The sequence below is a fragment of the Nerophis lumbriciformis genome, linkage group LG26, assembly GCF_033978685.3.
Source record: "Nerophis lumbriciformis linkage group LG26, RoL_Nlum_v2.1, whole genome shotgun sequence".
Lineage (NCBI taxonomy): Eukaryota > Metazoa > Chordata > Actinopteri > Syngnathiformes > Syngnathidae > Nerophis > Nerophis lumbriciformis.
Window position 1 is genome coordinate 4,690,001 of NC_084573.2, and position 15,000 is coordinate 4,705,000.

Consider the following 15,000-nt stretch of genomic DNA (forward strand, 5'->3'; position numbering starts at 1 on the left):
ACCGTACTATTTAGGTTTATATTGTAGCCGAACATTTCCCCCTACACGACGGTGTCTAAAGAACATTTGTTTTGTCATAGTTTTTGCCCATTGATTGTGTTTTGTTTACTTTTTCAATTCATGCCAAAGCAGCATAGTGGTTTTGAATAGGCTTCACCACGGTAAGCGATATCCAACTCTTTTGGCAAGTTTCACTGCAATAAGGCGCTTTTGGTAGACACCCACAAGCTTCTGGTTGAATTTTTGACCACTCCTCTTGACACAATTGGTGCAGGTCAGCTAAATTTGTTGGATTTTCTGACATGGACTTGTTTCTTCAGCATTGTCCACACGTTTAAGTCAGGACTTTGGGAAGGCCATTCTAAAACCTTCATTCTAGCCTGATTTAGCCATTCCTTTACCACTTTTGACGTCATTGTCCTGTTGGAACACCCAACTGCGCCCAAGACCCAATTTTCGGGCTGATGATTTTAGGTTGTTGTCAGTAAAATTGTATGTAAATTATCAAAAAAAATACCGTTCTCTTCGTTCCCAGTGAACAGACAAGAGGTTGTCTTTGTTGCACCAAGTCAAAGGCTTGTAAAATTCCATTGTGTACAATTGGAGGAGACGGGAGGTGTTATCTATTTTGATCCAAGACCTGCCCAAGCTCGATTCAGGACTAGTCCAAGCCCGAGGCATCTTTTTCTTTTGTGTTAATGTGACTGAAAACAATGGCTGTTTACATACGCCCCATTCCTTTAGAAACAGCTGTTGTTATGCAAACAGGGAATATCCAAATAAAAGAGGAGAACTTTTTCCGTTAGAGCGTGTAAGAGGTTACACATTTCTCCTCAAATTGAGCAAAATTCTGTCTCTGTTTATTTCCTTGCTTCTTGTCTTGTTTAATAGATGTCATCAATGTTCGAACCTGACAGTTGTCCTGAAGAATTTGGAGCTAATCCTCCTTTTACATCGTCCCATTTACTCTCTGTAAAGCAGCAGTTCTATTGGCAGCAAAACAGGCCCAGAGCATAATACTACCACCACTATGCTTGACGGTAGGAGTGGTGTTCCTGGGATTAAAAGCCTCACCTTTTCTCCTCCAAACATGTTGCTGGGTATTGTGGCCAAACAGCTCCATTTTTGTTTCATCTGACCACAGAACTTTCCTCCAGAAGGTCTTATCTTTGTCCATGTGATGTCAGATGAAACAAAAATTGAGCTGACAATTTTTATAGTAAATATTAATAACTCATTATTTCTTCATATCTGATTACTTTAACTACATTGTTGTTGGCGGTGACTCTTATGCAAACACTCCAATAGCAAAATATGCTGCTGGTCGCCGTGAGTTAAGCCTTGTTTATCGTTGTTAATTGGTTCCGGGCCTAACCGTGGTAAATGAACATCAGAATCACTGCCCTGTGGGGCCACAAACAAAACCGTGTTTAGGGCCACAAAAAAAATCCACTATTATGTCTCAGAAGTCTAATGTCAGCTCTGACATCAGAGACTGCCAGAGAAGGAATTTATTGTCGTATTTTTTGGAGCATAAGGCGCACCGGATTCTAAGGCGCATTAAAGGAGTCATATTATGATTTTTTCTAAATTTAAAACACTTCTTAGTGGTGGTTCTTTGGTCAAAAAGTTGCAAAGATGATTTTTTCCAGACCGTCTCCAAGTCCCTTCAGAATGCGTCGTTTTGTGGGCGGTCTTATTTACGTGCCCCCGTCATCTTTGTAGTACCGGTAGGTTTTTTAGCACTTCCATAGCGAGTGTACTGACGGATTAAAGCAACCTTGAGACCTCCAATTTCGGGAGGTGGGGGGTGGGGGGCGGGGGGCGTGGTCGGGGTGGGGCGGGGGCGTGGTTGGTTACAACTGATGTTTGTAAGCACCCCCCGTTGAAAGGGCAGTCAGGTTTCTTGCGGCAGTTGCAGCCTTTGTTGGTTTTGGAGTCGCTCTGTCCGAGGGCCGACGGCTCAATTGCAATTGTTTTGTTGTGGTTTGAGATAATTTGTCGTATATTGTTCATACAGCTGTAGCTCAATTTAATGTTGTTCTTGTTGAATACTTTTCTTAGGGTGTTGCCTTTGGGGAAGTGTTTGTCAATCAGAGTGATTTGTGGCCAATGTTAGTTGAGACGTTTTTGCTGTATGGGGGGTTGTACCAGATGATGTTGTTTCGTTTTCTGTTCTTTTTTGGTTGGTTTCCTGGCGTGGGTTCATAGGTGAGGGTGAAATTGTATCCGCTTTCATCAAGTGCTTTTTGGTACGGGGGGGTTGCTTGGTCAAATTCAGCTAACATTGGCCACAAATTCCTCACTCTGATTGACAAACACTTCCCCAAAGGCAACACCCTAAGAAAAGTATTCAACAAGAACAACATTAAATTGAGCTACAGCTGTATGAACAATATACGACAAATTATCTCAAACCACAACAAAACAATTGCAAATGAGCCGTCGGCCCCCGGACAGAGCGACTCCAAAACCAACAAAGGCTGCAACTGCCGCAAGAAACCTGATTGCCCTCTCAACGGGGGGTGCTTACAAACATCAGTTGTTTACCAATCTAAGGTAACACGCAAGGACATTAACACATCCGACACATATGTAGGATTAACCGAGGGAGAGTTTAAAACCAGATGGAACAATCACAAGGCTTCTTTCAGGAACCAAAACCTGCGAAATACCACAGAACTCAGCAAACACATTTGGGACCTCAAAGACAATAATGTTGAATATTCAATAACATGGCAAATTCTTGCATCCAGCACACCTTACAATAGTGGTAATAAAAGATGCAACCTATGCTTGAAAGAGAAACTGTTTATTATATACCGTCCAGACCTGTCATCCCTCAACAAGCGCAGCGAAATTGTATCAGCATGCCGCCACAGACGGAAACACCTCCTAGGTAACACATGAGCCAATCACCACGCCCCTACGCCAGCCTGTACCTACCCACTCTGTGCCCTATATAAACCATGGTATGTGAATGCTTCCATTAAAATCTCCTGATGAAACAGGCCTGTAGAGATGAAGTAGTCTTGTGATTTTTTTCCCCACACATACATATATTGCGCTCTACTACGGTATCGAGCACTATTTTTTGGATAACCTTATTAAGACACATATATATATATATATATATATATATATATATATATATATATATATATATATATATATATATATATATATATATATATATATAATAAAAGAAATACTTGAATTTCAGTGTTCATTTATTTACACATATACACACACATAACACTCATCTACTCATTGTTGAGTTAAGGGTTGAATTGTCCATCCTTATTCTATTCTCTGTCACTATTTTTCTAACCATGCTGAACACCCTTTCGCAGGTACCCAGAAAGGTTTCGAGTACCACCAAAAAAACTGAATCTCTGAAGACAGTATAAAAATCTGTGTTAAAGGTGTACAAATACTGTTTGTATAATAAGCATGTTATTTTTTTACAAATGAGGGTTAAGAGTTCAGTACTTAAAAAAAAAGAAGAAAATAATGTGGCTTAAATACAGTTTTTTAATTGAGCTGCTGCATTTTTTGGTTGGGTTGTTTATTTATTTTGAGTAACTTCTATACATTTCTAAAAGGGGAGGAATGTAATAGAGTGATCTATGTTTGTCTGTTGCCATCTCCTGGTGAATGTTGGCTATAGCGTACTGGGGTTACTTTTTGGTTGGCCAACGATTTACGTGGTGTTGCGCACCTGACGTCACTCAGGTCCGCATGGAGCTGGAGGGGGGCGTGGCTTCCAGCTCCGCCTGAATTTCGGCAGATTTTAATATGACTCCTGTAATGCGCCTTAGAATCCGGTGCGCCTTATGCTCCAAAAAATACGACAATAAATTCCTTCTCTGGCAGTCTCTGATGTCAGAGCTGACATTAGACTTCTGAGACATAATAGTGGATTTTTTTTTGTGGCCCTAAACACAGTTTTGTTTGTGGCCCCACAGGGCGGTGATTCCGATGTTCATTTACCACGGCTAGGCCCGGAACCAATTAACAACGATAAACAAGGCTTAACTCTCGGCGACCAGCAGCATATTTTGCTATTGGAGTGTTTGCATAAGAGTCACCGCCAACAACAATGCAGTTAAAGTAATCAGATATGAAGAAATAATGAGTTATTAATATTTACTATAAACAATTCTCAGCTCAATTTTTGTTTCATCTGACATCACATGGACAAAGATAAGACCTTCTGGAGGAAAGTTCTGTGGTCAGATGAAACAAAAATGGAGCTGTTTGGCCACAATACCCAGCAATATGTTTGGAGGAGAAAAGGTGAGGCTTTCAATCCCAGGAACACCATGCCTACTGCCAAGCATAGTGGTGGTAGTATTTTGCTCTGGGCCTGTTTTGCTGCCAATAGAACTGCTGCTTTACAGAGAGTAAATGGGACGATGAAAAAGGAGGATTAGCTCCAAATTCTTCAGGACAACTGTCAGGTTCAAACATCGATGACATCTATTAAACAAGACAAGAAGCAAGGAAATAAACAGAGACAGAATTTTGCTCGATTTGAGGAGAAATGTGTAACCTCTTACACGCTCTAACGGAAAAAGTTCTCCTCTTTTATTTGGATATTCCCTGATAGCATAACAACAGCTGTCTCTAAAGGAATGGGGCGTATGTAAACAGCCATTGTTTTCGGTCACATTAACACAAAAGAAAAAGATGCCTCGGGCTTGGACTAGTCCTGAATCGAGCTTGGGCAGGTCTTGGATCAAAATAGATAACACCTCCCGTCTCCTCCCATCGTATACAATGGAATTTTACAAGCCTTTGACTTGGTGCAACAAAGACAACCTCTTGTCTGTTCACTGGGAACTAAGAGAACGGAAAGTTTTTTGATAATTTACATACAATTTTTCTGACAACAACCTAAAATCATCAGCCCGGAGGTTGGGTCTTGGGCGCAGTTGGGTGTTCCAACAGGACAATGACCCCAAACACACGTCAAAAGTGGTAAAGGAATGGCTAAATCAGGCTAGAATGAAGGTTTTAGAATGGCCTTCCCAAAGTCCTGACTTAAACGTGTGGACAATGCTGAAGAAACAAGTCCATGTCAGAAAATCCAACAAATTTAGCTGAACTGCACCAGAAAATTTGTCCCGGGAGGTTTTCGGGAGAGGCGCTGAATTTCGGGAGTCTCCCGGAAAATCCGGGAGGGTTGGCAAGTATGGATTAAAGTTAGAAGTGTGCGCTACTTTGTATTATGAATGTCAACGGTGGAGGTTGCCCCACAACAAGAGGAAGGAGGAAAAGGAGCTTATCGACTACGGCGTGGGTTACCATGGCGGACGCACATTTTCGGGACTTATGCAGATCCCAAATACCGTAAATTCCGGACTATGAGCCACGAGCTACTTTTTTCCTAAACTTTGAACCGTGCGGCTTATAGGATGGAGCTGCTAATACATGGATTGTTCCTCGCTAGTGGGAATAACAAAAATAATTTGATAAATAAAAACAAAACAAAAAACAAGTACCGTATTTTCCGCACCATAAGGCGCCCTGGGTTATAAGCCGCGCCTTCAATGAACGGCATATTTCAAAACTTTGTCCACCTATAAGCCGCCCCGTGTTATAAGCCGCATCTAACTGCGCTAAAGGGAATGTCAAAAAAACAGTCAGATAGGTCAGTCAAACTTTAATAATATATTAAAAACCGTGATGTGGGCGCGCATGGAGTCGTATATCAACATGGACGGAGCTGCGTGAAAAAAGCCACCCGGCCTCTTCGCGTAAACTTACCTTAACCACTCGCTCACCTTTTCTTCATCCATCCATCCCTTCGAGTTAGCTTTTATGATGACGCCGGCTGGAAAGGTCTCTTTTGGCAAGGTCTTCCTTTTGAATATCACCATGGGTGGAAGTTTCTGGCCATTAGCATGGCAAGCTAGAACCACAGTGAAGGATGACTTCTCATTCCCCTGTGGTGCGAATATTCACCGTACGTGCTCCCGTTGTATCCACAGTGCGGTTCACAGGAATATCAAAAGTCAGTGGAACCTCGTCCATGTTGATAATGTTCTCTGGCCGGATCTTTTTTTCAGCTATCTTGTTTTTACAATATGCACGGAAAGTAGCCAGCTTTTCTTGAAAGTCTTTAGGCAGTTGCTGTGAAATAGTAGTCCGTGTGCGGATGGAGAGATTGCGTCTTTTCATGAACCGGAAACCTGTCGCTTTGTAGGAGCCATTTTGTGGTCTTTACAGATGTAAACACACAAAGGAAATGAAACGTAATATCCGCGCGCTTCTTCTTCTTCTACGGGGGCGGGTGGTTGCTTACAGTAGAAGAAGAAGCGCTTCCTCTTCTATGGGGGCGGGTGCTTACCTTGGCGGTTGCTTGCGTAGAAGAAGAAGCGCTTCCTGTTCTACGGGGAAAAAAGATGGCGGCTGTTTACCGTAGTTGCGAGACCTAAACTTTATGAAAATGAATCTTAATATTAATCCATATATAAAGCGCACCGGGTTATAAGCCGCACTGTCAGCATTTGAGTAAATTTGTGGTTTTTAGGTGCGGCTAATAGTGCGGAAAATACGGTAGTATAGTGCCATCTTTTGGATTAATTTATCAGAGGTGCTTCCCCCCGCAGTTTAATCTGCATAGCGTTTCTACTCGTATGGATTCTTCATTCATCACTCCTTCATGCAACGTTTGCAAGTTTTAGAATATAACTAAAACTATTCATACTTACTAAAGCGTCCTATGTGTGATGTCTGTAGGAGTGTTTTCATTTAGTGTCTGTGTTAGTATTATTGACATACAACGGCATTCTTTTTGTATTGTTTCAGTTTCACAAATTCCTCAGTAAATTCACCAAAACGTCACCGCGGAGTTATTGAGTCTGTTTAGCTGATCGGGGAGCTAGCCTGTGCAGCTAGTCGGTCCATGACCATGACTTCTGTTTTGTTTGATCAGCCGTTTTACTGCCGTTTTACAGGCACCGTTTGGAAACAATTAACCACGCGGTCTGATAGTTTATATATCAATGATGAAATCTTAACATTGCAACACATGCCAATACGGCCGGGTTAGCTTACTAAAGTGCAATTTTAAATTTCGCGCGAAATATCCTGCTGAAAACGTCTCGGTATGATGACGTCACGGATTGTAGAGGACATTTTGGGACAGCATGGTGGCCAGCTATTGAGTCGTCTGTTTTCATCGCAAAATTCCACAGTATTCTGGACATCTGTGTTGGTGAATCTTTTGCAATTTGTTCAATGAACAATGGAGACAGCGAAGAAGAAAGCTGTGGGTGGGAAGCGGTGTATTGCGGCCGACTGCAGCAACACAAACACGGCCGGTGTTTCATTGTTTACATTCCCGGAAGATGACAGTCAAGCTTTACCATTGGCCTGTGGAGAACTGGGACAACAGAGACTCTTACCAGGAGGACTTTGAGTTGGATGCGCAGACGCGGTACCGTGAGTACGCATGCAGCTGCGGCTTCCAAACATTTGATCACTTGCCCGTACGTGCGTGCCGCTATGTGCATGTCACGCACGTAACTTTGGGGACTTTGGGGAAATATATGTGCTGTATGAACTTTGTTTTGTGGACTTGGAGAAGGCATTCGACCGTGTCCCTCGGGAAGTCCTGTGGGGAGTGCTCAGAGAGTACGGGGTATCGGACTGTCTGATTGTGGCAGTCCGCTCCCTGTATGATCAGTGCCAGAGCTTGGTCCGCATTGCCGGTAGTAAGTCGGACACGTTTCCAGTGAGGGTTGGACTCCGCCAAGGCTGCCCTTTGTCACCCATTCTGTTCATAACTTTTATGGACAGAATTTCTAGGCGCAGTCAAGGCGTTGAGGGGATCTGGTTTGGTGGCTGCAGGATTAGGTCTCTGCTTTTTGCAGATGATGTGGTCCTGATGGCTTCATCTAGCCAGGATCTTCAGCTCTCACTGGATCGGTTCGCAGCTGAGTGTGAAGCGACTGGGATGAGAATCAGCACCTCCAAGTCCGAGTCCATGGTTCTCGCCCGGAAAAGGGTGGAGTGCCATCTCCGGGTTGGGGAGGAGATCTTTCCCCAAGTGGAGGAGTTCAAGTACCTCGGAGTCTTGTTCACGAGTGGGGGAAGAGTGGATCGTGAGAACGACAAACGGATCGGTGCGGCGTCTTCAGTAATGCGGACGCTGTATCGATCCGTTGTGGTGAAGAAGGAGCTGAGCCGGAAGGCAAAGCTCTCAATTTACCGGTCGATCTATGTTCCCATCCTCACCTATGGTCATGAGCTTTGGGTTATGACCGAAAGGACAAGATCACGGGTACAAGCGGCCGAAATGAGTTTCCCCCGCCGGGTGGCGGGGCTCTCCCTTAGAGATAGGGTGAGAAGCTCTGCCATCCGGGAGGAGCTCAAAGTAAAGCCGCTGCTCCTCCACATCGAGAGGAGCCAGATGAGGTGGTTCGGGCATCTGGTCAGGATGCCACCCGAACGCCTCCCTAGGGAGGTGTTTAGGGCACGTCCCACCGGTAGGAGGCCGCGGGGAAGACCCAGGACACGTTGGGAAGACTATGTCTCCCGGCTGGCCTGGGAACGCCTCGGGGTCCCACAGGAAGAGCTGGACGAAGTGGCTGGGGAGAGGGAAGTCTGGGCTTCCCTGCTTAAGCTGCTGCCCCCGCGACCCGACCTCGGATAAGCGGAAGAAGATGGATGGATGGATGGATGGAACTTTGGGGAGGTGAACGGTACTTTGGGCTGTGGGATTGAGTGTGTTGTGCAGGTGTTTGAGTTATATGGACGGGAGGGGGGAGGTGTTTGTTATGCGGGATTAATTTGTGGCATATTAAATATAAGCCTGGTTGTGTTGTGGCTAATAGAGTATATATATGTCTTGTGTTTATTTACTGTTTTAGTCATTCCCAGCTGAATATCAGGTCCCACCCGCCTCTCACAGCATCTTCCCTATCTGAATCGCTCTCACTGCCCTCTAGTCCTTCACTCTCACTTTCCTCATCCACAAATCTTTCATCCTCACTCAAATTAATGGGGAAATCGTCGCTTTCTCGGTCCGAATCGCTCTCGCTGCTGGTGGCCATGATTGTAAACAATGTGCGGATGTGAGGAGCTCCACAACCTGTGACGTCACGCGCATACCGTCTGCTACTTCCGGTACAGGCAAGGCTTTTTTATCAGCGAACTTTATCGTCAATGTTCTCTACTAAATCTTTTCAGCAAAAATATGGCAATATCGCGAAATGATCAAGTATGACACATAGAATGGACCTGCTATCCCCGTTTAAATAAGAAAATCACATTTCAGTAGGCTTTGAAGGTATGTAAATGTCAGGCTTGTCCCTGACAGTTTGACTGTGCTTTAGTTTTTCCTCTGCGTTTGTCTTAGTTTTCTGTCAGCGCTTTTTATTTTGTCTTCTATTCCTGATTGTCTCCCTGAGTGCTGCTTCCCCTCAGCTGTGGCTGATTGGCACCTGGCCACACCTGGTGTCAATCAGCCAGCTGCTATTTAAACCTGCCTTCCCCTCCAGTCAGTGCTGGATTATTGTCATTGTCACTACGACCTGTCTTAATACTTGTCGTTGTAGCTCTGTCTACTTTTGTTTCACTCTGCTCATGTCTTAGTTCCTTCGTGTCACAGTAAGTGTTTTTGTTTCTTGTCCATAGTTAGCCTCTGTGCTATTTTAGTTCATAGCCAAGTTTGTTCTCCGCCTTTTGTTTGTTCCCTTTTGTTTGTTTTTTTGCTATAGTATTAAATCATGTTTTCTCGCTCAATGCCTGCAGTCATCTCTGCATCTTGGGGTTCGTCACCAACAAACATTTAACAAACACAGAATATTTCTGTGTAAATAACTCATTTCACAACAAATAAATCTATATATATAATCTACCAGTTCATATGTGAGTCAAGGCAGGTGGCCGAATACTTTTGGCAATATGGTGTATTTTGATGTTTTGAGTGTGGGATAATATCATATTTGTTACAATATTAGATTAAGTTTAAAATATATGAAATTGCATACAGTACATGTTTTTTCCCCCCTTTTTTTCCAAAGCAAGGTCCATAAAGCTTATCTGGGGGACCCTTTCACTTACCACCATCCTTAAATGGATATTCACTACTGTTGTAATTTGCATTATGGTATTGTGGGAGGAGTTCGGGGAAGCCATGGAAAGCGACTTCCGGACGGCTTCGAAGCAATTCTGGACCACCATCCGCCGCCTCAGGAAGGGGAAGCAGTGCACTATCAACACCGTGTATGGTGAGGATGGTGTTCTGCTGACCTCGACTGCGGATGTTGTGGATCGGTGGAGGGAATACTTCGAAGACCTCCTCAATCCCACCAACACGTCTTCCTATGATGAAGCAGTGCCTGGGGAGTCTGCGGTGGGCTCTCCTATTTCTGGGGCTGAGGTTGCTGAGGTAGTTAAAAAGCTCCTCGGTGGCAAGGCCCCGGGGGTGGATGAGGTCCGCCCGGAGTTCCTTAAGGCTCTGGATGCTGTGGGGCTGTCTTGGTTGACAAGACTCTGCAGCATCGCGTGGACATCGGGGGCGGTACCACTGGATTGGCAGACCGGGGTGGTGGTTCCTCTCTTTAAGAAGGGGAACCGGAGGGTGTGTTCTATCTATCGTGGGATCACACTGCTCAGCCTTCCCGGTAAGGTCTATTCGGGTGTACTGGAGAGGAGGCTACGCCGGATAGTCGAACCTCGGATTCAGGAGGAACAGTGTGGTTTTCGTCCTGGTCGTGGAACTGTGGACCAGCTCTATACTCTCGGCAGGGTCCTTGAGGGTGCATGGGAGTTTGCCCAACCAGTCTACATGTGTTTTGTGGACTTGGAGAAGGCATTTGACCGTGTCCCTCGGGAAGTCCTGTGGGGACTGCTCAGAGAGTATGGGGTATCGGACTGTCTGATTGTGGCAGTCCGCTCCCTGTATGATCAGTGCCAGAGCTTGGTCCGCATTGCCGGCAGTAAGTCGGACACGTTTCCAGTGAGGGTTGGACTCCACCAAGGCTGCCCTTTGTCACCCATTCTGTTCATAACTTTTATGGACAGAATTTCTAGGCGCAGTCAAGGCGTTGAGGGGATCTGGTTTGGTGGCTGCAGGATTAGGTCTCTGCTTTTTGCAGATGATGTGGTCCTGATGGCTTCATCTGGCCAGGATCTTCAGCTCTCGCTGGATCGGTTCGCAGCCGAGTGTGAAGCGACTGGGATGAGAATCAGCACCTCCAAGTCCGAGTCCATGGTTCTCGCCCAGAAAAGGGTGTAGTGCCATCTCCGGGTTGGGGAGGAGATCTTGCCCCAAGTGGAGGAGTTCAAGTACCTCGAAGTCTTGTTCATGAGTGAGGGAAGAGTGGATCGTGAGATCGACAGGCGGATCGGTGCGGCGTCTTCAGTAATGCGGACGCTGTATCGATCCGTTGTGGTGAAGAAGGAGCTAAGCCGGAAGGCAAAGCTCTCAATTTACCGGTCGATCTACGTTCCCATCCTCACCTATGGTCATGAGCTTTGGGTTATGACCGAAAGGACAAGATCACGGGTACAAGCGGCCCAAATGAGTTTCCTCCGCCGGGTGGCGGGGCTCTCCCTTAGAGATAGGGTGAGAAGCTCTGCCATCCGGGGGGAGCTCAAAGTAAAGCCGCTGCTCCTCCACATGGAGAGGAGCCAGATGAGGTGGTTCGGGCATCAGGTCAGGATGCCACCCGAGCGCCTCCCTAGGGAGGTGTTTAGGGCACGTCCGACCGGCCGGTGGGAAGACCCAGGACACGTTGGGAAGACTATGTCTCCCGGCTGGCCTGGGAACGCCTCGGGGTCCCACGGGAAGAGCTGGACGAAGTGGCTGGGGAGAGGGAAGTCTGGGCTTCCCTGCTTAGGCTGCTGCCCCCGCGACCCGACCTCGGATAAGCGGAAGAAGATGGATGGATGGATGGTATTGTGAATAAACTTGAAAAATGAAAAAAAAAAAAAAAAAGATAGCAGAGTCTGGTGTGGGTGAACTTGACTGGCCTGCACAGAGTCCTGACCTGAACCCGATAGAACCCCTTTGGGATGAATTAGAACGGAGACTGGGAGTCAGGCCTTCTCCAAAGCGTTTTTGGAAGAATGGTGGAAAATTCCTAAAGACGCATTGCGCAACCTTGTGGACAGCCTTCCCAGAAGAGTTGAAGCTGTAATAGCTGCAAAAAGTCATATTGAGCCCTATGGGTGAGGAATGGGATGGCACTTCAACTTCATATGTGAGTCAAGGCAGGTGGCCGAATACTTTTTGGCAATATCGTGTATGGAGACAACCCTAGCGCCAAATAAAATTGCTTCAGGGTCGGTAAGCACAACCAGAAATATTCCGTGCATTACGCGATTTTTGAGAGAAGGAAAGGATTTTAAGTACATTTGCACGTCCAATCCTCTCACCTGATTGGCTGCGTGGGGTCACTCCTGGCCATTTTCTGCTCAATGGGGATCTGCTCCCATTTAAAGTGGAGACTCCAATCAAACCCTGTTGGGGACAAAAGACAGAAGACAAAAAGAGGATTGTGAGGAACCTTCTCAGGCTGGAGTCCTTGGCAGGGTTCATGAAGAGCATGGTGCGAGTCGGGGGGAGGGGGGACAATTTTCTCATGGGCCAGCTGTGGTTCCAGCTGCTGTTGTGTGGGATTTACTGCTCTCTGACCTCCTCTCAAATCCGCCGAGGCCGCCAAGTAAGCGAAGTTGTCCAGGCTGATGACGTCGATGATGGGGCTGACCACTCGGGTGTGCTCCTGCAACACAGTCAGAGGAGGTTTCAACCAGAAAGCACGGGAGGACCCAGCTGTCCCCGCTTAAACGCCGCTGTCATATTGTTTGTAAGCCGGCTATTAAAAAAAAAACCACAATCGTATTCAAGGAATGAGTGTCTGAAACCTCCGTCGTGACATGGTGAAAACATTATTTGATTTGTTGACGGCCATGTTTCTAATCAACATTGGCCTCTTGAAAAGGAAGTACACGTGTACCCAGTGGAACCAGCAACAAACTGTCTGGGAACACACTTCAGGATGTTCCCTCAAAGAAAAAAAGAAAAAAAGGAGTTTTTCATGGGCTATGTACTCCTGAAAAGTTTGCAACCCCTTTCAAAGATCACATTGAGTTCCGCTCAAAGCATTCACATGTTGCACAATGAGATGTACACATGGGATTAAGTGCACATTCTAGTAACTTTCTGTCTGTAAAATGTATCTTTTTTAATGAGAACTTCCGTAATATAATAAAAGCAGGTTTGATCCGCGGTTTGATATATGAAACAAAAAAAAAAAGTTGTTGTCACGTTCAGTCCACACACAGCGTGGTCATGGCGAGCGGAGTAACGGAGGAGCTTGAACGCCCCCGCCATTGAATCGGTGTGTTTATAAGTGCAGATTCGGTTGTGCAAAACGAGGGTTTTAAACACATGCTGAACGTGCTTGAACCACGTTACGACATCCCGTCGCGCACCGACTTCAGCAATAAGATTGTGCCAGATCTTTATGAGCAGGAGAAGAAAAAAGTTGTGGATGAACTATCCCGAGCATCATCTGTTGCGCTCATGACAGACGGCTGGACGTCCAGCGGAACTATAAGCGCTCACTTCATCACAGCAGACTGGGAGATGAGAAGACACGCCCCCTCTACGAGAGTCACCTTGCGCAGGTACTGACACAAGCAGTGGAGGAATGGAAGATAAAGATATCCCAGTCACACGTGATAATGCCAAAAATCAAATAATTACAGAGAATGAGGCAGGACTGGGACCACAGATAGGTGCTTTGCACATGTAGTGAATTTGGCATCACATCTCAGTCAATAGGATGGAGCGCCTCTTTGGGAGGATCAGGAAGGTTTCTTACTTCCACCCAAGCACAACAGCTGCTCATGTGCTTAAGACAAAGCAAGAAATGCTAAAGCTGCCTACTCATACATGATGTCCCAACGAGGTGGAACTCCACTTATGATATGTTGGAGCAGCAGGCAGCTATACACTCTGCATTGACCCACAACACCCTGAAGACAAATGTCACCCTGTCTGATGATGATGTGAGAGTGGCAGATGAGGTCCTCTAGGTGCTTAAACCCCTCAAAAGTGTTCCATCTCTACTGAGCACTGAAACTTCACCATCTGTGTCAATGATCCTGCCACTGAAAACAAGGATTCTACAATCCATGGCTCCAAGTGTGGAAGACAGCAGCATCACTCCAGATGTCAGGCTTTATGTTTCAAGGAAGATGATGTGCCTTCTTATGTTGCACTTAAACTTGTTTTTTATTAATGGTCATTGGTCCAAGTTTAAAGAAAGGAGGAATGCCTTTTTATGTTGCACTGTTTTTCATTAATTATGTTAAAAGGAAAATAAAAATGCATGTCAAGTTGATCAACAGATTGTATTATTCTCCAGTGCAATAACAGTACTGAAATGAAGGCAAAAAGGGCATTAATGGGAGCTTTAAAAAAAAAAAGAAGAAAAAAAGAAGTAACTAAATAGTTACTTTTCACAGTAACGCATGACTTTTTGGTGTAAGTAACTGAGTTAGTAACTGAGTTACTTTTGAAATAAAGTAACTAGTAACTGTAACTAGTTACTGGTTTTCAGTAACTAACCCAACACTGTATATATATATATATATATATAAATATATATATATATATATATATATATAAAAATATATATATATATACATATATATATATATATATATATATATATATATACATATACATATATATATATATATACATATACATATATATATATATATATAATGTATATATCATCCGAGATATATATATATATATATATATATATATATATATATATATATATATATATATATATATATATATATATATATATATATATATATATATATATATATATATATATATACAGTTTGGGGGTTACTGCTCCGAGAGCCCCCACTACCATGGGGACCACGTTAGCCTTGACCTTCCACATCTGTTCCAGCTGTTCTTTCAACCCTTTCAACCCTAACACCAATATATAT

At 44.7% G+C, this 15,000-nt stretch overlaps 1 protein-coding gene across 1 annotated transcript in view; it reads right to left on the reverse strand.

The window, feature by feature from the left end:
- galnt16 (UDP-N-acetyl-alpha-D-galactosamine:polypeptide N-acetylgalactosaminyltransferase 16) overlaps positions 1-15,000 on the reverse strand; it is a 72,808-nt gene that overhangs the window by 33,074 nt on the left and 24,734 nt on the right. The window contains exons 7-8 of the mRNA XM_061987635.2: positions 12,656-12,743; positions 12,397-12,481 (exon numbers count right to left, since the gene is read on the reverse strand). Of these exons, the coding sequence (XP_061843619.2) occupies positions 12,397-12,481; positions 12,656-12,743 (173 nt within the window). The remainder of the gene's footprint in view (positions 1-12,396; positions 12,482-12,655; positions 12,744-15,000) is intronic.